The 25648-nt window shown below is 40.6% G+C and overlaps 2 protein-coding genes across 5 annotated transcripts in view; one reads left to right on the top strand and one right to left on the bottom strand.

Moving 5' to 3' along the window:
* The window catches only part of RNF19A (ring finger protein 19A, RBR E3 ubiquitin protein ligase), a 117145-nt gene that overhangs the window by 62320 nt on the left and 29177 nt on the right, over nucleotides 1-25648 (top strand). For 2 of the 4 annotated variants that reach the window (XR_008504062.2, XM_054497649.2), the window contains exon 11: nucleotides 25165-25261. Coding sequence is in view for 3 of the 4 variants with exons in the window: in XM_054497649.2 (XP_054353624.1) it covers nucleotides 25165-25261 (97 nt within the window). In the remaining variant the exon portion in view is untranslated. Of the gene's footprint in view, nucleotides 1-12783; nucleotides 12947-25164; nucleotides 25262-25648 lie in introns of those variants that run through there. The other 2 variants (XM_054497651.2, XM_054497650.2) reach the window with 2 other exon arrangements.
* SPAG1 (sperm associated antigen 1) overlaps nucleotides 4547-25648 on the bottom strand; it is a 76611-nt gene continuing 55509 nt past the window's right edge. Inside the window, exons 14-19 of the mRNA XM_054497641.2 lie at nucleotides 21784-21950; nucleotides 15857-15989; nucleotides 13603-13729; nucleotides 7745-7909; nucleotides 6374-6745; nucleotides 4547-6250 (exon numbers count right to left, since the gene is read on the bottom strand). Coding sequence (XP_054353616.2) covers nucleotides 6119-6250; nucleotides 6374-6745; nucleotides 7745-7909; nucleotides 13603-13729; nucleotides 15857-15989; nucleotides 21784-21950 — 1096 coding nt within the window. The 3' untranslated portion in view covers nucleotides 4547-6118. The remainder of the gene's footprint in view (nucleotides 6251-6373; nucleotides 6746-7744; nucleotides 7910-13602; nucleotides 13730-15856; nucleotides 15990-21783; nucleotides 21951-25648) is intronic.

The raw sequence follows: 25648 nt of genomic DNA, 5'->3' as shown, positions 1-25648 counted from the left end.
TATTGGATCAAAATGGCAACTCTCTGTTTAAGTTTTTGAGGAGCTGCCAAACTTTTCCAAAGCAGCTGCGCCATTTTACATTCCCATCAGCAGTGTATGCAGTTTTTAATTTCTCCACATCCTCACCAATACTTGTTATTGTCCACCCTTTTTTTTATTGTAGCCACCCTAACAAACAAAATCTTTGCCCTTGTTTTAGCACAAGTATGAATTAGGATCAAAATTATGTTTATTGAAATAGTCATCCCAATCCACTGCTTAATTACAGAAAGTAATTGGTCTTATTTTGCCGGGCGCAGTGGCTCATGCCTGTAATTCCAGCACAGCAGTTTGGGAGGCTGAGGCAGATGGATCACTTAAGGTCAGAAGTTCAAGACCAGCCTGTCCAACATGATGAAACTCCATCTCTACTAAAAATACAAAAATTAGCTGGGCGAAGTGGTGCACACCTGTAATCCCAGATACTTGGGAGGCTGAGGCAGGAGAATTACTTTAACCTGGGAGGCAGAGGTTGCAGTGAGCCGAGGTCGTGCCACTGCACTCCAGCCTGGGTGACAGAGCAGGACTGCATCTCAAACACAACAAAAAAGAACAAAAAACAGCTGATACAAAAGAGACATTCTGACCTCCTTTTTAAAAATAAAAATAAATTGGTCCTATTTTACAGATGGGAAACTGATACAAAAGAGATCTAATGGCAGGTAGTAAGATTAAATTTTAGGCTATTTTTGAATTTGGGTCACTATTAAAAATAGAATATTAATTCCGGTTGCTTCATAAGTCTCCTGTCTGCTGTTTCCTGCACTGTGAAGCATACCTGCAGTGGCAGAATTTTTCTTACCAAGTTCCTTCCTTGTGCAATGTGGTACTGGAAATTCTACAGTAAAGTAATCCAGTCACACTGAGCTCTCCCTTCTCATTGACCTGAGTCTATTTCAAAACATGGCTCAGGTTTTACCTCTTCCTGAAATGTTCTTGAGTAACCCTATTTGGCCCTTTTAATACCTTTAACACTTGAACATTTCATTGATGCTGTTTTCTCCTAGGAGAGTCTCTTGCACTTCGTGTTATTGACAGTTTTTTCCAAATGAAGTATGAGCTCATTAAAAGCAGGGGCTATCTTTTTAAAAGTTTATCCCCCACAATACTTAATTCAGAGCATCATAAATAGTGTCATTCACTGGCAGTGCTTATGCAATTCAGATGTTAATTATTGCATCCTCAGCTTCTATGCCATAGATCATAAATTCTAACTTCCCTATGTATCATAAGAGAGATTTTTAGATGTCCAACCCCCTAGACTGTAAGATTCTCAAGTGACTCTGTGCAAACATTTCAAGAACAACTGTTTGAGAAATAGAGTGTCATTGTAAACATTTCTGTAATAGGAACTTCCTAATCTGAACTCTGGAGACAAGAACACCAATAGGGCAATGTCCTCTGGATTCATTCATTCAGCAAACTTTACTAAGCATCCATTAGCCTATACCAGACTCTGGACGTACAACCATTTGCGTATTGGTTCATTCTCAAAACAATGACAGATTGGAAAATAAAGATGCTATTGCAAACATTCTCTGTAGCTCAAGTTGTGGGGTAACCTCTTGGCTGTTGTACCATGATTAATTTCCAGGAGATGACACTAGAGGTCCAAGACTAGCCATTTCTGTCTATATTAATATTTCTATTGGAGGGATCTTAATGTGTGCCTCTTCTCCAGTAAATAACTATTAAGGTGTCCATACTATTTGAAAAGAGGTTTCTTACATTTTTCTAACACATAGATGATATTATACTTAAAAGAAGAAAGCAGTTATACACATGGAAGGAAAGATAAGGTGCTTATCAAATAAAAGGCATTTTACATGAACCACATAAACCAGCAACCCCAAATGGTAGGAAGATACCCCATTTTGCAGACGAGAAACCTGAAGACTGCAAGGTCATACAGCTCCTAAGTAGAGCTGGGATTTGATTCCAGGTGTATCTGATGCCAAAGTCTGTGCTCTTAAACAGTTTCCCAGAGGAAAAGGAGAGCTGCTGAGAGTTAGTCTCTTGCTTTTCATTGATTCTTCTGATATCAATTGACTTTCAGCCACCTCTTTGATTTTTGGCAAAAGGCATCAAAACCTATAAACTCGGCTGGGTGTGGTGGCTCATGCCTGTAATCCCAGCATTGGGGAGGCTGAAGCAGGAGGATCGCTTGAGGCCAGGAGTTTGAGACCAACCTGGGTAACATAATGAGACCCTGTCTCTACTTTAAAAAAAAAAAAAAAATAGCCGGACATGGTGGTGTATGCCCGTAGACCCAGCTATTCAGGAGGATGAGGCAGAAGGACTGCTTGAGTCCAGGAGGATGAGGCTGCAGTGAGCCATGATTATGTCACTGCACTCCAACCTGAGCAACAGAGCTGAGACCCTGTCTCTAAAAACAAGCAAAAAACCTATAAACGTGACAAAATTCATAGTACTCTAGAGATAGATTTCTCCTTACAGACATCCCTTGATAGAGGTCAGGCAGGAGAATTCTGTGACTTGCACATCAGTTTTTAGGGAGTCCTTTTGGTCTGAGTGGTACCTACAGGCTAATAGGAAAGTAAAACAAATTCCAGCTACACACTGCTCCATTCTCTTCCTAGAGAGCAAAACCCATGTGTTAGGAAAGTAACTATAAGAAAATATATTTGAAATCACTTTAACAACATGCTGTGCCATAACTCATGCTTAATCTCTGCACATAACATAGAATCAAGCCTTCTGAACTACTTCCTGGGAGGCCTCTAGTGAACAGTATACTACTCCTAATAGGCACCACAACTTGGAGGGAGTTTTCACTAAGATGCATAAGAAGTGGAAATGAAAAGGTTAAGCTTAAAAGCTCCATGTCTTTGAAGCTTTCCTGACAAATATCAAATTCTCAATATATCCATCACTTTGCAGTCTCAACAAAATACTAGCAAACAGATTCAACAGCATACTGAATGGATTATACACCATGGCCAAGTGGGATTTATCCCAGGAATACAAAGCTAGTTCAGCATTAGAAAATCAATCAGTGCCAACATACCTCGTTAACAGAAAAAGTAAAGAATTGCATACATGATCCAACAATTGATGCTGAAAAGGCATGACCAAATCCAACATGCTTTCATGATTAAAAAAAAAAAACTGTATAGAATTATTTTTGAGACTTTTCTCCTTCCAGATGCACAATTTACAGCAAACCAATTAGACATAACAAGTGCTGACATTCCACTCAAATACTTTAGGTAATATATGTACCCACAAATATAAAATTACTAAGACATCATTCATTCAGTGAATAACTCACTGAATCTATTATGCCAGGCATTTTGCTGAGCACTATGGGAAACAGAGCGGAACCAGATATTTTATATCAGACAAGTAAACTCAAAAACACCAAAACAATGTGGTAAGACATCCTGTGCAAACGCAGTTAATCTTGGGTGAGTGTGCCATGTTTGTGTAATGAAATGTCTGCCAGTATGAAATATCAGATGTGAGGACTGAGAGCAAGGAAAGTTTAGAAGCCCAGGTTTCTTAGGCCAGGGTGTGAGTGCTGGTACCTTCTGTGGAACTATGGGATAAGTGAAGCCTGAGTTTCAGGGAACAGCGAGTTCCATTCAGGGCATGTATAGTTACAGTTTCTGTGAGACACCTGTGTAGAGATGAACAGTCTGAAGTTGGCTTTACAGGTCGAAGCTCAGGAAAGATTCAAAGGCTGAAGAAGGAAGAGATACAGAAGCAGACTGAGAGGTTAAGTGTTTGGATATAGTTACAAACAATAAAAATCTCAGTGGCTTAACAAGAAAAGCATAAGCTTGTTCATTCTGTGTGTCCAATGTGGACTGGCAGAACCCTGCTTGAAACCAGCATTCAAAGAATGAGGCTGACAGAGCCAGTCATCTTGTAACTGCACTGACTGCAACATGAAGCCTTGTCACTGTAGCAAGGGAAAAGATCAGGGAGGTTTTGGGGCCAGATCTTGCACACTTTGGCTCAGAAGTGACACATCACTTTTACCTAAACCGTACTGGCAGAAGTGGTCACATGGCCCCGACCAATCACAAAGAGGCTGAAAAGTACTATCTTGTGTATGCCCAGAAGGGGAAGAAAACTAGGTCTTAGTTAAGAGTAATGCCAGAGTATAATTAAAATTCTGATATTTTCTGCCATTTTATATGCAGCATGCAATTTTCTGTTCTATCCAGCTATCACTCAAGCCACATGTTCCAGTAATATTAAGATTCACGCAGTTCTCTGAACATGCCAAGTGACTTCACACTTTCATTCAACCTGTACCTTCAATATGCACTTTGATGCCCTTGCATCTCGTTTCCTCTGCCTATGACATACTCAAGCTGTGGCAGAACTGTGCCCCATGAGAAAACTTTCCTAACCCTCTCTCAGGCAGGCCTGGGCATTCCTCTTGCTCTGTGTTTTCACTATAAATACCAAAATTGCCAATTTACATTCACTAATCTTTTACTCATCTGTGACTGTTAAGGAATAGGCATCTGAACCATTAGTCTATTCACATATTTAATATTTTCCATTACACAGCATAGAGTATATGAACTCAAAAAATAGACTGCCCAGGTTTGGATCTTGGAGAGAGCACTTGCAACATTTGTAAATCCTCATTAATTTATACAACCTTCTGTTCCATTGTTTCCTCATCTGTAGCAGAGTTATGAAGATTAAATTAGACAATGTGTGATAAATGACACACAGTGCCTATCACAAAGCTCAAGAAAATCACCTACAGTTATTAATGTCACTGTGTCAGGCACCAAAAGAGAAAGTTCCCTTATGTCTCTAAAGTTAATTTCAAGTTGCTATGTATAGGAAAAGAGTGGTCCCATTTCTGTAAGTAAACTCCAAACAGGATACATTTCTAACAATCCACCATTTACTTTTATAAAAATTAAATAACATTAAAAAGGAGAAATTTTGTTTGAAGACTAAAGTCCCATTACAGATTTTTCACTTATGAACAAAGAAAGCAGTTTCAAAGAAAAATGGCACAGTTTGAAAGATACTATTTACCCAAGATGAGTTAAAATATTCTATAACTATAAAAGATTAGATAAAATAATAATGAATATGGAAATAGTAAACATGATACTAACTTTCATCTTCACTTCTAAGTGAATAAGAAAATGCTCCAGAAAGGGGGAATACACTATAGACCGCAGGAATAAATGACAGTACACTGATGGAGATTGAAATTCCTTCACTTTGACCCAGTCAACAAAGGAGCTCTCAACATATATGAGTTCTTCATGTTCTTTTACAGTAAAGGAATAAATACAGTCATAAAAGCAGAAAACAAAAAAGGGGGAAGGGGGACATTCAAATGTTTGGTAAAATATGGAGGTAATAATTCAGATAAATGCAGGCTTGGTTTGCTTTAATACAGTGGTTGGTTTTTTGCTTATATAAGCAATATATAAAAGAAACTAGCTTTTTAAAATCTGGTAAAAAGTGGTAGAAATTTTTGGCAATTTTTGTTCTTAATTATTAGGCAATGCTTCCATATTAGAAAAAATAAGTTCCTCTTATAGCTCTAAATTAATAAAAAATTTAATAACCGTTTCATGTTATAGACTTCAGTGTTGCATTTCATTTTAACTGTAATCCACAGGTACTAGTACAAAATGGGATTTATGTGTATCTCAGCAGGATATAAGTGATATAATAATCACTGTTAATGACTTCCACTTTTAAAAAAGAATGTTAAAGAAATTCATTTCTATCAAACTTAAGAGGACTCCTTCATAGCCCAAAGAAATGCAACTTAACTCAAAATTTTAACAAGTAATTAAAATAATATGTATATTATAAATTAAAATGTATTTTTAACAAGTTCTAAATATACTTATTTGGTTCTGGTACATAAGAAAATATTTACAACTAATAAAAAGCAGATTGTAGAATATACATGTTCTATGTAGGAAAATAAGTAAAATGTTTTATAGTGCAGACCAAAAGATCTTTTCTAGGCCAAGTTTTATCCATGCAACTCTTTTACACCATCTCATTAACACTCCTGGAACACATACATGCATGGAAGAAATCTAACAATTATCTTGATTTAAAGCTCATACTGCCTTTTTAGGGCCTGTATATCTTCTAAAGTAAAATGGTTGTTTGGTGTGTCTGAAAGGTCCTCAAACAGCTGTTCAATTAGCTCCTTTTGGCCCTTGCTAATTAGTGTCAACATCATCTAAAAGAAGCAAAAAAAAAAAAAAAAAAAAAAAAAAAAAACTATGTTAGCATAAGTAACATTTTTAAGTTACAGAAACCCTAATAAAACCAATTTCTATTAATAAAATACTTAGCCACTTACCTTAAACCTTTCTGCTTTACTCAGATATAAAAGATGCTGATACACCAATGAGGGATCTTTTTCAATAAGATTATTTTTCAGAGACTGAATGAGGAGGAGGAATGTATCCCCTTCAAGTTTGTTACTTAAAAACATCGGCAAATCTTTTGGTGCAGTGATGGCTAAAAGATGTGCACAGGCTTCTTTATCCTTCCTGGTACCGAGAGCATTTATAATCTGACCAAATTCATAGGCATTGTTAGGCTTGGCTATCGGAAGTTCCTCAGGGTCTTCTGGTGACCCGCTGCTTTTGCCTCCCTTCTCAGAAGCAAGGCATCCCGTGGAGACCTCCCCTGCAGGTCTTCCAGGCTCCTCCTCCTTGCCTTCATTCACCTTCATGAAGAAAAAAAAAATGCATTGTGACACTGAACCCCAATCACCACATACATCCTAAGTACGTCTGTCAGAATGAGAATTGAAAACTACAAGTAGACTATACTGTAGTCCAGTTCCAAGTGAAAAATTTGTAATAATTTTTTTTAGGAAGAGAAGTTTTAGGGTATAAGATCCAATTCATAAAAATTTTAAAAAAATATTTGACATTGAAACTATGACAACAAAATTTAATTTTTAGACTTTCCCATAAATACAATTGTTGTATAAATGCCTATGTCAATTTTATCTCCTTTTCACAATAAATTTTAACAGAGAAATGAGCTTATATTGCTCGATTCTCCTAAAACAGTATTTTCTTCCCTCCTTAAAGAGAAAAAAACCTTCCTAGCTTCTCTTACATATTAGCCTCTTATTCTTAGTGGAAATGTGAGACGAAATGGGGTATTAGCATTCATGAATGTACAGGGATTCATAGCCTAACATTCTTCCCTAATATTAAGCAGAGAAAAACATTTTAGTTATCTGAATCACAAAAGCAGTTTGATCCTGAGGTAGTTCGAGATCTCTGATGAGGCAGTCATATTTCAGAGTGCTAAAAAGGTCTGAATCAATCTGGAAAATCTCTGAGGTGAGGCTTTCAGGGTCCCTGTAGCAAAATCAGTCCCGTCAGGATCCTCCAGCTCTACCCTGGAGCAAAGTCAGTGGCTGTTGGTTCGCAGTGTACTCTGGAGTGAGAGCAGTACAGATGGAAGCCAAAGAAAGGAAGAACTGCAGTAACGCAGAGACTCCCAGTACCATCCATGGACCCACGTTGGGAAATACAATGGCTAACTATCATCGCAAAGGAGATGTTTTGTTGCTGGTTAAAAGTTTGTCACTGATCATCAGAATAAAAATGCAAAATTAAAAATGTTTTAGAACTCATAGGAATATGACCTTAGAATCCAGTCTAAAGACCCCAAAAGAGTACTTTCAAAGATAATCAAATACAAATACCTCTTGAATCTCAATTTTCCTTCTCTCCTTTTCTTTGTTGAATGATGCTGTCTTATCCTTAAGATTAAGGAGTCTAGTTACCTCTTCCAGTTCCATCTTTGCCTCAATAATACTTGGATCTAGTAGGATAACTTTATTGAGATCAATTAAGCTTTTCTGATAATTCTGTAAGTAGGAAGACAGAGAAAATAACTTTCATAAGTAGAAGGAGCCTAGAGTAACCTGAGTGGGAGTGGGGTTGATGAAGTGAGTTGTGCAGTATGTGTGCAGGGTCCACATTAATACCACTCTTATAAAAAGTGAGCCTGTGGGGTGAGTATGCAGCTGAAATATTATAACCCATAATACAGTGAACATCTACTATAGAAGAAAAAGCACAGAATCTGGAGTTAGAAAACGCAAGTTAAATTCTGTATCACCACAACCTTCCCAGTCCCTAACACATGATAAGCACTTGTTGCTTGCTGAATGAATAAATGAAAGAATGAACTCATCCTTGTATTAGCACCTACTAGCAATGAAACTTAAGATCCTACTTAACCTTTCTGGGCTTCAGTCTTCTCATCTTTAACATAAGGGGAACAAAAGCTCTATTCAAATTTTCACAAGCCTGTACCAAGAAATAAATGAACAAATAATAAGTGGCTTAAATCTATAAAGGACTATGCAAAGGGTAGTTATTATAATACTTTTCTTCCATAAAATCCTTCCAGGTTGTTTACTCTTCGAAATTGGCTACAGTCAACATTTAATCTTCCATGAGTCACACAATACATTGAAGAAGTTGAGGGAAAGAAAGGGCATTTAACAAGACATGACCACTGAATCTAGCAGCAAAGACAGATGCCCCAAAGTCAGTCTGCTGTGACAAGCTATGTTCTAAACTACAGACTAGACCCATGTTTTGAATAAACCAAACTGTGAAGAGGCAAAGAATTGCAAGGATGTGTAACCTCTTTAAGTATTCATGACACATCAGTAACAGCATGCAAAGAGGCTGAGCACAGATAAGCTGAGCTAGTGATTATGTGACATTCCCGGGGGCCTAGCTGTAATCCCACATGCCTTTCCCCTCCACTACAGCAACACGCCAGAGCAAGAGGGACATATTTAAAGGGATAACCTTAAATCTGCTCTAATTTATAAAAGTAAATTATTTACAAAGTATAACAAATCTCCAGATACCACTGTCCTACACCAGCACTAGAACCTACCGGGGGAAAAATGACACTGTATTTATATCCTAAGTGCTCTAGGCAGGGAGCCATACCTGAAAGGCAAGGGAGTGGAGCAGGAAGGCAAGTTGAGGAAGTAATAAAAGCTAATTCTTACCATTCTAAGCATTTTACAAGTATTACTTTACTCTCACAACAGCCCTATAAATATTAACTTCTATTGTCCCCATTTTAAAAGTGAAGAATGGGATGGTCATGACAGCAATGACCAGAAGGTGGATGATTACATGGGGTGGAGCTCAAGGAAAAGGACTGGAAATAGAGACCTGTGAGCCACAGCCTTGGAAATGGAAGCTCAGCACCCTAGGAGTCAATAGGATCATTTTCATGAATCCAGAAAGTCTCTGCCTAAAGAGCAGCCTGACTGGCTGGAAGAGACACAAGAAAACAAGAAATGCACGTTGACAAGTGTTAGTACTGCAGACAAGCATGAAGAGAGGGCAGAACGGCAGCAAGGGCGTAGACAAAATTGGGCAAGGAGGCAGCTTAAGATGGGGCCAGGCTCATTCACTTCACAGATGGTCTCTGAGCATGTCCATGTGCCAGGAGCTAAGAAGACCACGGACAAGACAAGGAAAGACAGACTTAGGCCTTGCATTTATGGAAGCTTACATCCTATGAGGGGAAGCAATTAACATGTAAACAAATGAATAGATAATTACAGACTGTCATTGATGCCATGAAGAAAACTAAAGGTTGAGATGGATACTAACAAGAGAGCCTCCTTTTTCTACAGTTCAGCTGTCAGAGAAGTGAAGACCTGAAGAGAACCTAGCCATGCAGTGTAGAGGGAAGAGCAGAGCTCACAGAAAGTGTGTCCCAGCACTTTGGGAGGCCAAGGTGGGTGGATCACCTGAGGCCAAGAGTTTGAGACCAGCCTGACCAACACAGCTGAACCCCGTCTCTATTAAACATACAAAAATTAGCCAGGCGTGGAGTAGTCCCAGCTACTCGGGAGGCTGAGGCAGGAGAATTGCTTGAACTCGGGAGGTGGAGGTTCCAGTGAGCCAAGATCACGCCACTGCACTCCAGCCTGAGTGACAGAGCAAGACTCTGTCTCAAAAATAAACAAAACAACAAACCAGAAAATATGGCTTTGACAAGAAAGAAGGCATTAAAAGTTGCTAACCTCATTAGGCCTTTAAAAAGGGATGTATTATAATCACGTGTTTGTGATAATATTTACCATTAATAGTTTTGCTGAAACCATAAAAGCAATAGTTATTTTATGATATTCTTTTTGATATTTGTATTGATACATAACAATTGTGTGTATCATCCTCTACAGCATCCTCTTTTGGGTGGATCTTGCAGCATTCTCTATTGGGTGTAAATTCCCTAAGTAGGCAGCATGTCTTTATTCACCTCTATACTCCTAACACCTACCACATAATTGGCACTCAATAAGAGAAATAAATTGTAAATAAAAGCAAAATGTTCAGTGATCTTTTCTTACAAGGAACAGCTGTACATTAAAGACAGCTCATATTTTTCAAAGCTGGCACCATTAAAAATAACAAAGTCAGAAAACAAACAGAAGATCTGAGGAAAACATAGAGTTGAGCTGGGAGCTAAAGGCAGGGCACCGGCCACCGTGAGCCCCTGTGCCACTTCCTCATTGCAGTCACCCTGGGCAAACAGGCCTGGGCGTGAGTTCTGACACATTCTATAAGCAGTTGTAGTCTTTGAAGATCCTGAAATTAGGCCAAGCATGGTGGCTCACATCTGTAATCCTAGCATTTTAAGAGGCCAAAGTGGGAGGATTGCTTGAGGCCAGGGGTTTAACACCAATCCTGGCCAACATAGTGAGACCCTGTCTCTCTTAAATTAAACATTTTTTAAAATTCTGAAATTAAATTCACCTGGCACATACCTCAAATTACTGGACAACAAATCAAGCTATAAGCTACCAGCCTCATAATCTAGTGGGATAGGATTACTCAAATTTGGGATTATTTTTGTGCATCATAATATAATTTCTGGAATTCATTCCACGGAAATAGAAAAGCCCAATGAAGTATTAATGATGATACCCACACAAACTGAAGTCCAGTCTTTCATTGGGGTGCAGCTTCTGACCTTTAGTCAGCTCACCAGGTTCAGAAAGTCAGGCAGCCACTAAGAGGTAAATGTGCTCCAAGAGTTTGGCCATCTGTAAACTCATGAGCCATACAGATCCTCATTTACCAAATCTACTAAGCTCAAAGAAGTGAGTAAATTTCAAAGGAGTCTCTTTTAATTTGTGGTGCCATACACCATCTAGGAATTTTTTTTACAAGTGAGTGTGTTGCTAACCCAAAAAAAAGAGGGCTGGAGGGGGAGGCAAGTGTTAGGGTCACATGGACACTGTGTGGCTCCCTCAGCATGGGGCGGGGGTCACAGGGCAGCACGGGGGTCCTGGCAGGACATGCAGGCATGACTGCACTGTAGCCAGAGTGGATCTATGATCTGGAAAAGCTGGCCATTCAGTGCACCTGGGTGGTCCTCATTTGCTATATTATGCAACATGACTGCTCTTCTCCCTGCAGAACCTAGATAGTTCCCTTTCAGTCATGGGCATGGAATTAAAACAACTATCTCAGACTCAATCAGTCAAAACAATCCTCTCCCCACTCCCAAACTGCCCTGCTCCTGAATGCTCCCCATTATCACACCACTACCCTCAGCCACCCAGCCAGAACCTGGGAGGCATCCCCTCCATCACTTCCCCTAGACATTTGACTGCTATGTCCTGTCAACTTTACCATCAACCCTTGAATTGGCCCCTTCCCTTCTGTTATGGGCTGAACTACGTCCCCACAGAAATTCCTGTGTTGAAGTTCTAACCTCCAGTACCTCAAAATGTAACCATATTTGGAGACAGGGCCTTTAAAGAGGTAATCAAGTTAAAATCAGTAGGCCCTACCTAGTCCAAGATGACTGTGTCTTTATAAAAAGAGAAGATTTGGGCGCACACACACAGAGGGAAGGCTACATGGAGACCCAGGGAGAGGACAGCAACTGTAAGCCAGAGACATAGGCTTCTGAAGAGACCACCCCTATTAACACCGTAAGCTGAGACTTCCCGCCTCCGGAATAGATTTCTGTTGTTCAGGCCACCCAGTCTATGGCGCTTTGTTATAGCAGCCACAGCGGCTAACATACTTCTGCCTTTCCTTGGACATTACTTTCCTTCAGGTACCTGCTTCTCACCTTGGTGATCTCTCACTTACCTTCCTCCTCATCCTGGGCCCTTCTGATCAACCTTCCACGAGGTCCCCAAATCTGATCCATTACACCACCATTTACCCTGCTCTGGAGGCTCCATCACCTTCAGAATTAAGTCCAGCCTCCTCAGCATGGCCTACCAAGCCCCTCAGGATCTGACCATCTCCCTCTACCCCCACTCCTAGTCACATCTGGCCTCCAGCTGTACAGTTTGTAAACAAGTCCATCCATTAAAAATGTACACAAGAATGTCACAGCAGCCTTATTCCTAACAGCCCCAAACTGGAAACAACCTAAGTGTCATCAACTGGTGAATATATACACAAATTGTGATATATTCATATAACACAGTGATAAAAAGGAACAGTTCCTGATACCCACACAATATAAACAAATCTCAGGTTATGCTGAAAGAAGCCAAACAGTAGAGTCCATTCTGTATGATTTATGGTAATGTCGAAAACAATCAAAACTAATCTATAGTGATAGAAATCAGATGAATGGCTGCCTGAGGGTAGGGGTGGAGGGAGGGAGATTTATTGTACAGGGGCACAGAGAACTTTCTAGAAAGATGAAAATGTTATTTTTTATTTTTAGCACACACCACCTTCAGAAGAAAATGTTCTTTATCTCAATTGGGATATTGGCTACAAGAGGATATGCACATACCAAAAGTCAATGACCTGCACACTTATAATGTATGAACTTCATTGTATTACACCTTAATAAAATTGAGTTTAAAAAAATTACTTCAGGAAGTACTATTTTCCAATATGTTCTGGTTTTTCCTTATGATGTTATTTTCTATAAATATGAACATTCATTCATCAGGATTTCCATGCAGAAGAATGTGTGAAGAAAAGTGTAATGATACAATATCCACTTTCTTCTAAACTAATGGCATGGTTTTCTTAGAGAAGAATGGCATTCTACAGACTTACACTGACCATCAGCTGGCTTAAGGCCCAGATCACTATAAGCTTTCAAGTCTGCGATGTGTCTCTCCCAACTTCCGCTGGGTCACCCATCTTCCATTCTGATGCCTTCCCCACCCAACCTCCAACAGCAATCCTTGCTGGAGGAACCAGCAGCATTACTGCTAGTTTTGGTAATTCAGTACCAAACCTTCCTCTATCTTAAAATGAACCTACTATAACTAACAATATTTCTCAGAAAACTAGAGAATAAATCAACATTTTGGAGCTGGAAGGAATCTTAGAAGCAATCTAGTTTCACATTATGGTTAAGGGTGAAATCTGAGGCCTTTATCAGGGTTTTAGAACTGGTTAGTACAGTTCTAGGATTAAATCCAAGAATAATCTCAATCCCATCCCAAGATCTGGAGACTTACGCTTGTGAAAACCACTTGATTTGTTCAGAACTGAAGTTTATGCATTAAAATGAAGATTTCCTCACCTTGAGTCCTTTATGAGCCAGAGCTCGTCTATAGAAGGCTTTCACGTTCCCATCAGCTAGCTGAAGTGCCTGATCACAGTCCTGCTTTGCCTCTTCAAACTGGCACAGCTTCAAGTAACAGAGAGCTCTGGCATAATGCAACGGAACTCAGTATTATGAAAGGTAAAGACTGGCTATCTATAAGTTTTAGACAGCTAAGAAAAATCAGAAAATAGCTCAATATGTCTGTTTCTATACCACTGCGGTTTCCATTGAAACTTAACATTTGATTCAATTATGGCACTGGGGATACAACTGCAAACAAAATACAGTCACAGCCCTCAAGGAGGATGCAATCAAGTGGAAGAGACAGACCATTCAAACAAGCAAACACAATAAAATCTGTGCAAAGTACTCTGGGAGCACACGGCTGAGAACTACATCAGATTCAGTGGGGCTGAGACAAGGCGCAGAGCAGCAGGGAAGACTTCCTGGAAGAAGTGACATTTAAGTCGAAATCCAGAGTATGAAGTTAAGAATTATCCAATGCAATTGCACTGGGTTGAGAAAGTTTAGATGGAGGTAGCGGGGAGTGGAGGCCAAGGACACAGCGAGTGCACAGACCTACACCTACGGTGGAAGAGAATATGGTGTTCCTGAAGAATTAAGAAGAGTTCCATATGGCTGGAATGCAGGGATGAGGCTGGAAGAGCAGGCAGGCCAGATCACGAAGGGCACTATAAGTCATGGAAGGAAGTTGAGCTTTATAAACTGAGCTTAATGGAAGTCTGATGAAGGGTTTTTAATAGGGGCTGACGCGTTTGCCATGTTTTAGACAGTCCCTCTGGCTACAGCTTGGAGAATGAGATGATGGAACAAAGCTGTGCAAGGACACCATGAGGGTGCTGCAGACATTTAGGAGGAGAGGACAGTGGCCCAGAGCAAGGGAATGACAGGGGGATGGTGGCAAGGAGACAGAAAGGGTCACACTGAAGACGGATTTGGGATTTAGAAGGTAGGAGCATCTGAGCTTGCTGACTGGAAGAGGGAGGTAGGGGATGATATCCAGCCCTGAGTGCAGAAGAGATGGGGAGCGCTTCAGTCTGGAGCTCAGAAGACAGAGATTTGGAAGACATCATTGTAAGGTGGTGAGTGGACCTGGGGAGAGGATGGAATGGCCTCTAGAGTACGTAGAAAGGAAAAAGGATCTAGACCCTCAGAACTATGAGAATTCTAGGAAAAGAAAAGCCTACAGAAGGAGAGGGAGAGGAAGAGAACCAGGCAATGAGCTGCCTGCCTCCTCCTCTGCAGCGAAGAGGAGGAGGAGTCTTCACAGAAAACTGAGTGGCCAATAATGCCCGATCCTACAGAGGCTGAACAGAAGGGCAGAAAAACATCTGTTGGATTTAGTGACATCTTTTGTCCAATATTCTATCACCATATTCTATATAGGTATCTTTTACTACGTGGTATAAAGATGGTACCTGAGCAACAATCTGCCCATTCCTGCTGCACACTATAAATGATGCTGGTGCCTTCCCGTAGCACTTCAGAAGGAAAAGGGCATTCTCCATAAGACAGTATTTTTTTTTCTTTCTTTTTTTTTTGAGACAGAGTCTCGCTCTTTTACCCAGGCCGGACTGCAGTGGTGCTATCTCAGCTCACTGAAGCTCTGCCTCCTGGGTTCATGCCATTCTCCCGCCTCAGCCTCCGGAGTAGCTGGGACTACAGGCGCCTGCCACCACGCCTGGCTAATTTTTTTTTGTATTTTTCGTAGAGACGGGGTTTCACCGTGTTAGCCAGGATGGTCTCGATCTCCTGACCTCGTGATCCGCCCGCCTCGGCCTCCCAAAGTGCTGGGATTATGGGCGTGAGCCACCGCGCCCAGCCAAGACGCTATTTTGAAAGGCGGTTGATCCCTGCTCCTTCCACGCTGGACAATGCCCAGGCCCGGCTAGCTGCAGCGAGGCCGGCAAGCCAGGAAATGCCGAATCAGAGTTGCACAAGCCAAAGCAGCCATGGTCGCTTTTGGGAACCTCGTGGCACAAACTATGTCAGACCTCCCATCCCGCCCACACCTCAGGCTTCCAGTCTCTGTAGAACTCCCACGGCCTCACCTCTCAGAAACACTTGGTTAGGACAGCTTGCTATAGAAATTCCTAGAACCATCACAAAAAACTTTGGCAATTACTTAATTGTGTTAATAAAATAACAAAATATTTTTAATAATCAAAACTATTAACATAAGAAATATATACAGTTACAAAGAACTTGCCTGTTTGTATATATGGCACATTCCTTATTGTTAATCTTTAAGCATTCGCTGTATTTACTGAGGGCGTCTTTATAGTTTTTGTCATTTACACATTGATTTCCTTCTTCCTTAAGGGCTTTAAATGTTTTTTCATCTATGGGACAAAAAAACAAAGAAGAGGAAGTATCTGTACAAGCACCTCTATAAAATCTTAAGTACAGCTATATAGTAAATCTTCTATTGCAAATTAACTTGACCACACAGCATGCAGAGTGAAAATCTAAATGGAACAAAACTTTGTAGACAAATTAAAATGACAAATAGGCTATAAGTAAAAATAATTATATAATTATGATACTATTATTTTCTAATTAGAAAATAAGATACAAGTGCCGGGTTCAGTGGCTCACGCTTGTAATCTCAGCACTTTGGGAGGCCGAGGCGGGCGGATTACCTGAGGTCAAGAGTTCAAGACCACCCTGACCAACATGGAAACCCCATCTTAACTAAAAATATAAAATTAGCTAGGCGTAGTGGCACATGCCTGTAATCCTAGCTACTCGGGAGGCTGAGGCAGGAGAAGTGCTTGAACCTGGGAGGCAGAGGTTGTGGTGAGCCAAGATCATGCCGTTGCACTCTAGCCTGGGCAACAAGAGCGAAACCCCATCTCAAAAAAATAAAATAAGATACAAGTAATAATTCTGTCATGTTATCCATCTTGACATGCCATCTTTTCTCTACTGGGATTCTAAAGACAGTAACAGAGGCCAGAACCACCTTAGAGATGGAGAGAATTAAGCAAACAATGCTAACAGGGCTCAGGTGACTATATGACAAGAGGCAGAGTCTCCAATAAGGCTGCACATGTTAACTAGCAACCCTCACAGTGTTTTCTGTCATCTCCATCTATGCTGCCTCACACAGTGCTTTTACAGTGGTACAGGAGTACTTCAGACCTCTGGTTAAGCTTGGATATGACAGAACCAGTCAATGAAATGGGATACAAATATGCACAGTGTTTTGCTTGGCAATTATGTTGTGAATAGTGAACGCTCCTCTTTAAGCCTGAAGTGGACATCTATCCAGCACCCCAAATTTCCTTGGGAAATCATATCTCTTTCATTCTCTGCTCCTTTGGTTTAAGTGAAGCAAACCTCACTCCAGCCCTAACCTTTGGGATAATCATTTTATTAATCAGCACATCATGGTCCTATGGCCATAGTAATCCAATTGTTCAGGGATGAGTCTATAAGAGCTGATAAAATGTTTTGCAAGATTCTTGTAAAATAAATCTTTTTCTTTCCTGTGGGATTTAAGGCTCAAAGGAGGAGCTATTTTTCCATCTTGTGATAAAAAGGGATGATATGAAAATGGGGCCATCAGAGCAAGGAAGAGGCCAAGATGGAGAGCTGGAGCCTCTGAGTCCTGAATCCAGCCATCCCTGCAGCCACTCCACCTGTGGACTTGTCCATACTAAGTACCCATAAACAGCTTTTTGCTTACTTGAGGCATTACAAGTTGGGCTTTCTGTTATCTACAATCAGAGTCTGAACTGCTCATTACCAGAATTACAGACTATCCCTATTATCTTGCAGTGAACATGGCTGATACCCTGCTCAGAATCTGTTTCCGAGACCTCAATATTCATTCAGCTATCACCCCTCTCCTATTCAGACCACGTGTTCAGGGGAGGCTGACCTCACTGATCAAAACCCCAGGTCTAAGCCAATCAGTGCATGGGGTGTTTCCTCATCAAAGAGATTGGCTCAGGGATGGGCACATGGCCCAATTCAGATGAACAGAATAACAGATTAAAAAGCCTGGGCTTTGGGGAAATGTACTTCCTCATTCTTTCGTTTTTTTGTTTTGTTTTGTTTTGTTTTTTGAGACGGAGTCTCGCTGTCGCCCGGGCTGGAGTGCAGTGGGTGGCGCAATCTCGGCTCACTGCAAGCTCCGCCTGCCAGGTTCATGCCATTCTCCTGCCTCAGCCTCCCGTGTAGCTGGGACTACAGGCACCCACCACCACGCCCGGCTAATTTTTGTATTTTTAGTAGAGATGGGGTTTCACCATGTTAGCCAGGATGGTCTCCATCTCCTGACCTCGTGATCCTCCTGCCTTGGACTCCCAAAGTGCTGGGATTACAGGCGTGAGCCACCACGCCCGGCCTACTTCCTCATTCTTAATGCCATCAAAATCAATGGTTTCTGTCTCTCTTCGGACACTGATATGTGCAGATGTAAAGCCTAAAACTGCTACAGTTCTGTTTCCTGCTACAGCCTAAGCCTTAATGAGTTGAGCCTGATTTACAGCCTGTCTGGGCCTTTTCAGAGACACAAGCCAAGACCATCCCTTACATTTTAAGTCAACAGATTTTCTGTTACTTACAACCAAGTTTTCAAACGTACACAAAATATTAAAATTTAAAGTTTTAAACCTAGGTAATAAGTTTATCCTATGGAATAATTTGATATATAATAAAAATCCATAAATTAAAATTTAAAATATACCTTTAAATTTTGCAATCTTAAAATCTTCTGATAGATAAATTTATTATTTTATTATTATTATTATTATTTTTTGAGACAGGGTCTGGCTCTGTCGCCCAGGCTAGAGTGCAGTGGTACAATCTCGGCTCACCACAATCTCTGCCTCCTGGACTCAAGCCATCCTCTCACCTCAGCCTCCCAAGCAGCTGGGACTACAGGCGCGTGCTACCATGCTCAGCTAATTTTTGTATTTTTAGTAGAGACAGGGTTTTGCCATGTTGCCTAGTCTGGTCTCAAACTCCTGAGCTCTGGCAATCTGCCCACCTCAGCCTCCAAAAGTGCTGGAATTACAGTCGTGAGCCACCGCGCCCAGCCAATTTTTTTCTTTTTTGGTAGAGATGGGGGTCTTGCTTTGTTTCACAGGCTGGTCTTGAACTCTTGGCCTCAAGTGATCCTCCTGCCATGGCCTCCCAAACTACTGGGATTACTGCCAAGAGCCACCATGCCCAGCCCCCTAAATTTATAATATAAACTCAGAATGTAAACAATAATCTTATTTGTCCCTCTGCACAAATTGTATAAAATGCTAGTTTACTTTTCATCTTCTATTTCAAATCACAGAATATTTCTGCCCATGTTTCATGTTTCAAAAGATCTCACACAGCCTAGGCTACTCACACCTGTTAGCCCAGCACTTTCAGAGGTTGAGGCAGAAGGATTACTTGAGCCCAGGAATTTGAGACCAGCCTGGGCAACATAATGAGATCCTGTCTCTATAAAAAATACAAAATTAGCCAGACATGGTGGCACACACCTGTAGTCTCAGCTACTCAGGAGGCTGAGGTGGGAAGACTGCCTGAACCCAGGAGGTCAAGGCGGCAGTGAGCCAAAATTGCACCATTGCACCCCAGCCTGGGCAACAGAGCAAGATCCTGTCTCAAAAAAAAAAAAAAAAAAAAAATCTGACACAATAGGGTCAAATGGTACTTTCCCAATCCTCGTATATAAACCCTGAAATAGAATATTAGGGAAGATTTTGCTGAAAAATTTTCCTCAAGCTTTTATCCTCCAGTGTCTTTAAACCTTTGGTATCCATTCTATCAATCAGTAAACAAATATGGACAGAAAAATTCAAACACAGCTGATTATACTTGTGCTATGGTTTGCTAACTCACAGCTATATACGCATTTTGTTAATAAGAAGTAGCTCTTATTTACTGAGCAAATGCTTTGTGTCAGGCCCTATTAATAATGGACTCTAGAAAACTACAGATCTCCATAATTTCCCTAGGACTGCTAGATCATCTACTTGGCAGATGTTCCCTGTCTGCTCTTTCTTGGCAATAAAGAAAATGAGGGTCCAACACTAGCCATCTGAACATCATGGGTCAGGAACCTCAGGGCATCTGCAAGATGAAGCACAGTCTGGGGATACATATGGAGTTTCTAAGCTTTGTGGGAGAAATGGGGCCTCAGCTGGCTTTAAAGCAGAAAGCAAGGGTGAAGTCACATTTATTAAATGCTTACTTACTATGCTTAAAGTAATAATGTAGGCACTAAGGGAATACAAATTTTTTAACAACTACGATAAAGACAGAAGGAAGCACCTGCATTACACAGTCATGCATCACTCAACAATGGATACATTCTACGAAATTTGTCGTTGGGCAATTTCGCTGTTGTGCAAACATCATAGAGTGTGGTTACACAAACCTAGATGGTATATCCTACCATATATCCAGGCTGTATGGTGTAAGCTAATGCTCCTAGGCTACAAACCTGTAACAGCATGTTACTGTACTGAATACTGTGGGCAACTGTAACACAATGGTATTTGTGTATCTAAACACAGAAAAGGTACAGTAAGAGTATAGCACCTTTATAGTAAAAACATAGTAAAGTTACAGTATATAATCTTATGGGATCACTGTCATATATGTGCTCCATTGTTGATTGAAATACCATTATGAGCACATAACTATATTTATGTTGTGGGGCTTTACTTTATTATTTTAAACATATCAGTCTTATTCCTTTAGCCTCATCACATACAGGGTCTACTGTAGAGCTACATGTTATTTAACTTTTTTTTTTTGAGACAGCATCTCATTCTGTCACCCAGGCTGGAGTGCAGTGACACCATCACAGCTCACTGCAGCCTCAACCTTCCTGGGCTCAGGGGATCCTCCCACCTCAGCCTCCCAAGTAGCTGGGACTGTAGGCATGCACCACCACGCTTGGCTAATTCTTCTATTGTTTTGTAGAGATAGGGTTTCGTCATGTTGCCCCGGCTGGTCTTGAACTCCTGGGCTCAAGTGATCCACTTGCCTCCCAAAGTGCTGGGATTACAGGAGTGACCCACTGCACCTGGCTTTCTTAGTTAACAATGTTTAAGAGGTTACTACAGGTTTACAAAGTCAGAATATAGTATTTTATATACACACCTCCATTTATTTCTGACAACCTCCTTGTGAGACATTTATTGATACATTCCCCTGCCTTAAACCACGCATGGTGGCTCATGCCTATAATCCCAGCACTTTGGGAGGCTGAGCCAGAAGAATCACTTTAGCCCTGGAGTTTGAGACCAGCCTGGGCAACATAGGGAGACTCCGTCTCTACTAAAAATACAAAAATTAGCTGTGCGTGGTGGCGGGCGCCTGTAATCTCAGCTACTCGGGAGGCTGAGGCAGGAGAATCGCTTGAACCTGGGAGGTGGAGGTTGCAGTGAGCCGAGGTCACACCATTGCACTCTAGCCTGGGCATCAAAGTGAGACTCCACCAAAAAAAAAAAAAACTAGCTGGCATGGTGGTGTGCACCTGTGGTTCCAGCTACTCAGTAGGCTGAGGCAGGAGTATTGCTTGAGCTTGGGAGGTCGAGACTGCAGTGAACCGTGATTGCACCACTGGAGTCCACCCTGGGTGACAGAGCAAGCCCCTGTCTCAAAACAAAACAAAACAAAAAACTCTTTTACATGTATACTAGTAGGACACAGGAGGTATATAGCAACTTCTTAAGACCATGTAGTTTTAAAGAGGGAGAACATAATTCCAGCACTTTGGGAGGCCAAAGCAGGCAGATCATTTGAGGTCAGGAGTTCGAGACCAGCCTGGCCAACATGGTGAAACCCTGTCTCTACTAAAGAAAAACAAAAAAAAAAACGCTAAAATTAGCCAGGTGTGGTGGTACATGCCTGTAATCCCAGCTACTCAGGAGGCTGAGGCAGGAGAATTGCTTGAACCCAGGAGGCAGAGCCAAGATTGCACCACTGCACTCCAGCCTGGGCAACAGAACAAGACCCTGTCTCAAAATAATAATAAAATAAAAGAGGGAGAACAGGGACTTCACTTAAACCTAGGTCTGATTCTAAAATTAATGCTCTTATCTCTCTGCTTTACTGTGAAAGTACACACACAACTCAAGGTAACCTTGAGAAGAAATGAGTGCAGGCATCCCCCACCTGTGATGCCCTGCTGGTGATGGCTGCTGGAGTCTCCTGCTTGTTTTGAGATCATCTCTGTTGCCGGATGCCAAGCTTGCAGTGGCACAGAAGCAGGCACAGCAGGAATAGGTGACAGCTTCTCCCGCCAATTTGGTCCATCCAGCTCCATTAAAATTCTTGATAGCCTGAAGAGAAAATGAATTTTCTCTGTTGATCATTTAGTTTGCTTTTTATATTACTGAGGTCAGATTAAGAACAAAATTTACAAATGCTATGCAAATGTGTACTTCCTTGTAGAAAACATGCAATCCTGAGCATTTTCTGTCTATATAAACTGTTTTCAAAAAGATTTTTACAAGTTGTCATAAATGATGCAACTTAGACTATTTTTTAATCAAAAAAAAATTAAGACTTTTTAATTTGTTAAAAAATTTTAACATATACATAATAAAATTGTATTTTTTGATAAAGTTAAATATATTAATGAAACTAAAATTTAGGAGGCCTAGAAGAAATGTCTCCTGTAATATTTAAAATCATTACTAAATTGATAATGTATTACTCTTGAGAATGATCAGAAGTATTTTAGAATTTCTGTGCCCAAACTGTACATTATGATAACCACATTACCAACTACTGTGGTTGACAACAGGTGTACAAGACTGGTTGCCAACACTGGTAAGGGCTCGCTGTCATGTGAATAATGCTTTTTCTCAAAACATTTACACGTGGTTAAGATACTCTTTCTTGATCTGTATTTTTTTCATCTCTATAATTATCAGTTTATTCTTTTGTTTGTTTGTTTTGTTTTTGAGATGGAGTCTCACTCTGTCGCCCAGGCTGGAGTGCAGTGATGCGACCTCGGTTCACTGCAACCTCTGCCTCCTGGGTTCAGGCAATTCTCCTACATCAGCCCCCCCAAGTAGCTGGGATTACAGGCACGCGCCACCACGCCCAGCTAATTTTAGTATTTTTAGTAGAGACAGGGTTTTGCCATGTTGGCCGGTCTGGTCTCAAACTCCTGACCTCAGGTGATCTCAGCCTACCAAAGTGCTGAGATTACAGGCGTGAGCCACCGCACCCAGCCCCATTTATTCTCTTTTCATATGAATAAAGATGAAAAAACAAGATACTGGATTCTACTACAAGGGCTTTTTTATTAATGGCATTTACTGATGGCCATCATAAAATTTAGATTAATATCCTCAGTGATCACTTTTTCACTATTTTAAACATACAGAATGTCATAATTAGATGTAAAAACAAAATTAAAAATTACGTCTTTTGAACAAATCTGGTTAAAAAGAACTGCTTCCTAAGACTGAATTGGTTTACTGGCAATTAGCAGAATAAATTCAAGTTAGTTAAATCTAGTCGCACATACTTTTTGTGTGAAAAACTTTTATATTTATATATAGACAAATGTAATGCACATAATTTCCCTACAGTTTCTTAAACTTAAATTCCCATAGTGATCTTTGGTTATAATAATTGAATCTTATGCTTTAATGTAAAAAAAAAATTTAAATTAATGTATAACCACCCAGAATTGCAGAAGAAAAAGAAGTTTCAGAAAAAAGAATTTTCAAGCAAAACTTATATTACCAGCAGAGAGGAAGGAAGAAGCAGCTGAAAAGAGATGATGTGTTGCCAGGGAATAAATAAGTATATGCAGGGAAACTTAACATATAAGATTCCTGGAGAGGAAGAGAGGCATATGGTTAATGGAAGACAGAAACAAAATAAATACAGATGTTTAAATTTAAAAAAAAAAAGCTTCTGTTGCTTAATTTTCCATAATGAATTGGAATAGATGGAAAAGCAAGCATAAATGTGGGATTCACAAATAAGAAATAGTGAACAATTTTAAACAGATATTGTATATAAAAATATACATGGTAAACCAAAGCCTCCTCATCAACAAAATATCAACAAGAACCATTCAATTAAAAAAATGACTGAGTCTTAAAAGTCAATTACTTTAAATGAACCTTCTTGAGTACATATAACAAATATAATACAATCTTCAAAAAGTTAAACATAGAATTACCCAGCAATTCTACTCCTAGGCATATACGAAAAGGAACTGAAAGCAAGTATGCAAACAAAAATTTGTCCATGAATGTTCACAGCAGCACTGTTCACAATAGCCAAAAGGTGGAAATGACCCAAATCTTCATCAACTGGTGAATGGATAAACAAGATGTGATATGATATATACATGCATATAATGGAATGTTAGACATAAAAAGCAATGAAGTACTGATCCATGCTATGCCGTGGATGAACCCTGAAGACATTATGCTAAGTGAAGGAAGCCCAACACAAAAGGCCATATATGATTCCATTTAGACGAAACATCAGAACAGATAAACCCATTAGAGACAGAACACAGATTGTGGTTGCCAGGGGCTGGGGGGAAATGAAAATGGGGTGTGGCTGCTTACGGGGTACAGGGCTTCCTTTTGGGATGGTGGAAATGTTTTGGAACTAGAAAGAAGTGATGACTGCCCAAGATGGTGAGTGTACAAAATACCACTGCATTGTACATCTTAGTTAATTTTATATACATGAATTCTACCTCAAATTTTTAGAAAAACTACAATGCAAAAAGGTCAGAAATGTCAGTAATCATGGTCTCTCAGACCCATTTCTCCCTTCAACCATTCAGCCTACTATTAATTAGACTTCCTAAAATACCTTTTCATCAGGCCCTCCTCTGCCTGATACTTCCGGTGTCTCCCCACTTGCCGTTTCACGATAACCTCTAACACTGTGAGAAGATCTTACTTTCTCCAGCTCTACCTTGAAAACTACCAAGCCGAGGATGGGGCAAATTAAAAGCAACAAGCAATGCCCCAAAGCACAGGAGTGAACCCTGCATTCTCTGTTTGAAAATGCACTCATTTTTATTGAGGACGTCTACTGGAGGCAGACACAGGAGGCAGTGCAGTGACAAAGATGAAAAAACACAATTTCTGACCTCAGGGAATACCGGCTAGGGCCACAGGAAAAGAATTTTACACAGAGAGACAGCAAACGTGAAAACAATATAGAAGCTGGGTAATAAAAGAGGGCCCAGTGTTATGGAGGCACTGAGAAAGGGAACCTAAGGTGCACCTATGGAGTAGGGAGACAGTGGATCAGGGAAAGTAGTTTCCTAGAGGAGGCAAGTCCTCTCCTGATAGATGAGAAGGAATTCAAAGACAAAAAGGAGAAAGGGCCTGCAGGCACATAAAAGGAGGCAGCAGATGGCGCGCCGTGGGGTGGCTGTGCAGCACCAGGTGAGACTGCCTGGTCAAGGCCAAGGAAGCTCAAGGTCAAGGAGGCTGTGGGTGCAAGAGGTTCAGTCTCATCTCACCCCATCACAGATAATGGATGTATGTCCCTTTCTTCTAGGCAGGCTGGGATCAGACATGTTCCCTGTGACTACCAAGAGAACGGTTGTCAGCTCTGCCTATATATCTTTCCAGCAGGGCTGGGACCACATGGGAAGGTAAGGTCTGATTTTAAAACTTACCTTGAATTACCATTCTCATTTTCGACAATTTTGTTTAAGGTCTCTTCACGTTCTCTCAGTGTCCTTCAAAGCCCCCCCTCAAGTGCTCTCTCTGCAACAAGTTCAGCCCATATAGACACAGGTGGCCTGGCCTGTCTGTGATCCCCTTCCCCCAGCCTGGGGATAAACTGCTGTACACTGTTTCTACCCAACTATATTCTAGTATGTTTAAAGACGGAGACCATGTCATTTTCCCCCGCTTTTTTTTTTTTTTTTTTGAGGGGAGCAAGGCCTGGTCCACTAGACCAGCACAGGGTACAGTGTAACATATAAATATTTCAGAAGTTACACTTTAAGCAAATGGGATCAGAAAATATCATATAT

The sequence above is a fragment of the Pongo pygmaeus genome, chromosome 7 (genome assembly GCF_028885625.2).
Source record: "Pongo pygmaeus isolate AG05252 chromosome 7, NHGRI_mPonPyg2-v2.0_pri, whole genome shotgun sequence".
Taxonomy (NCBI): domain Eukaryota; kingdom Metazoa; phylum Chordata; class Mammalia; order Primates; family Hominidae; genus Pongo; species Pongo pygmaeus.
The sequence above is the reverse complement of the archived record's forward strand: the minus strand, read 5'-3'. Positions and strand labels throughout refer to the sequence as shown.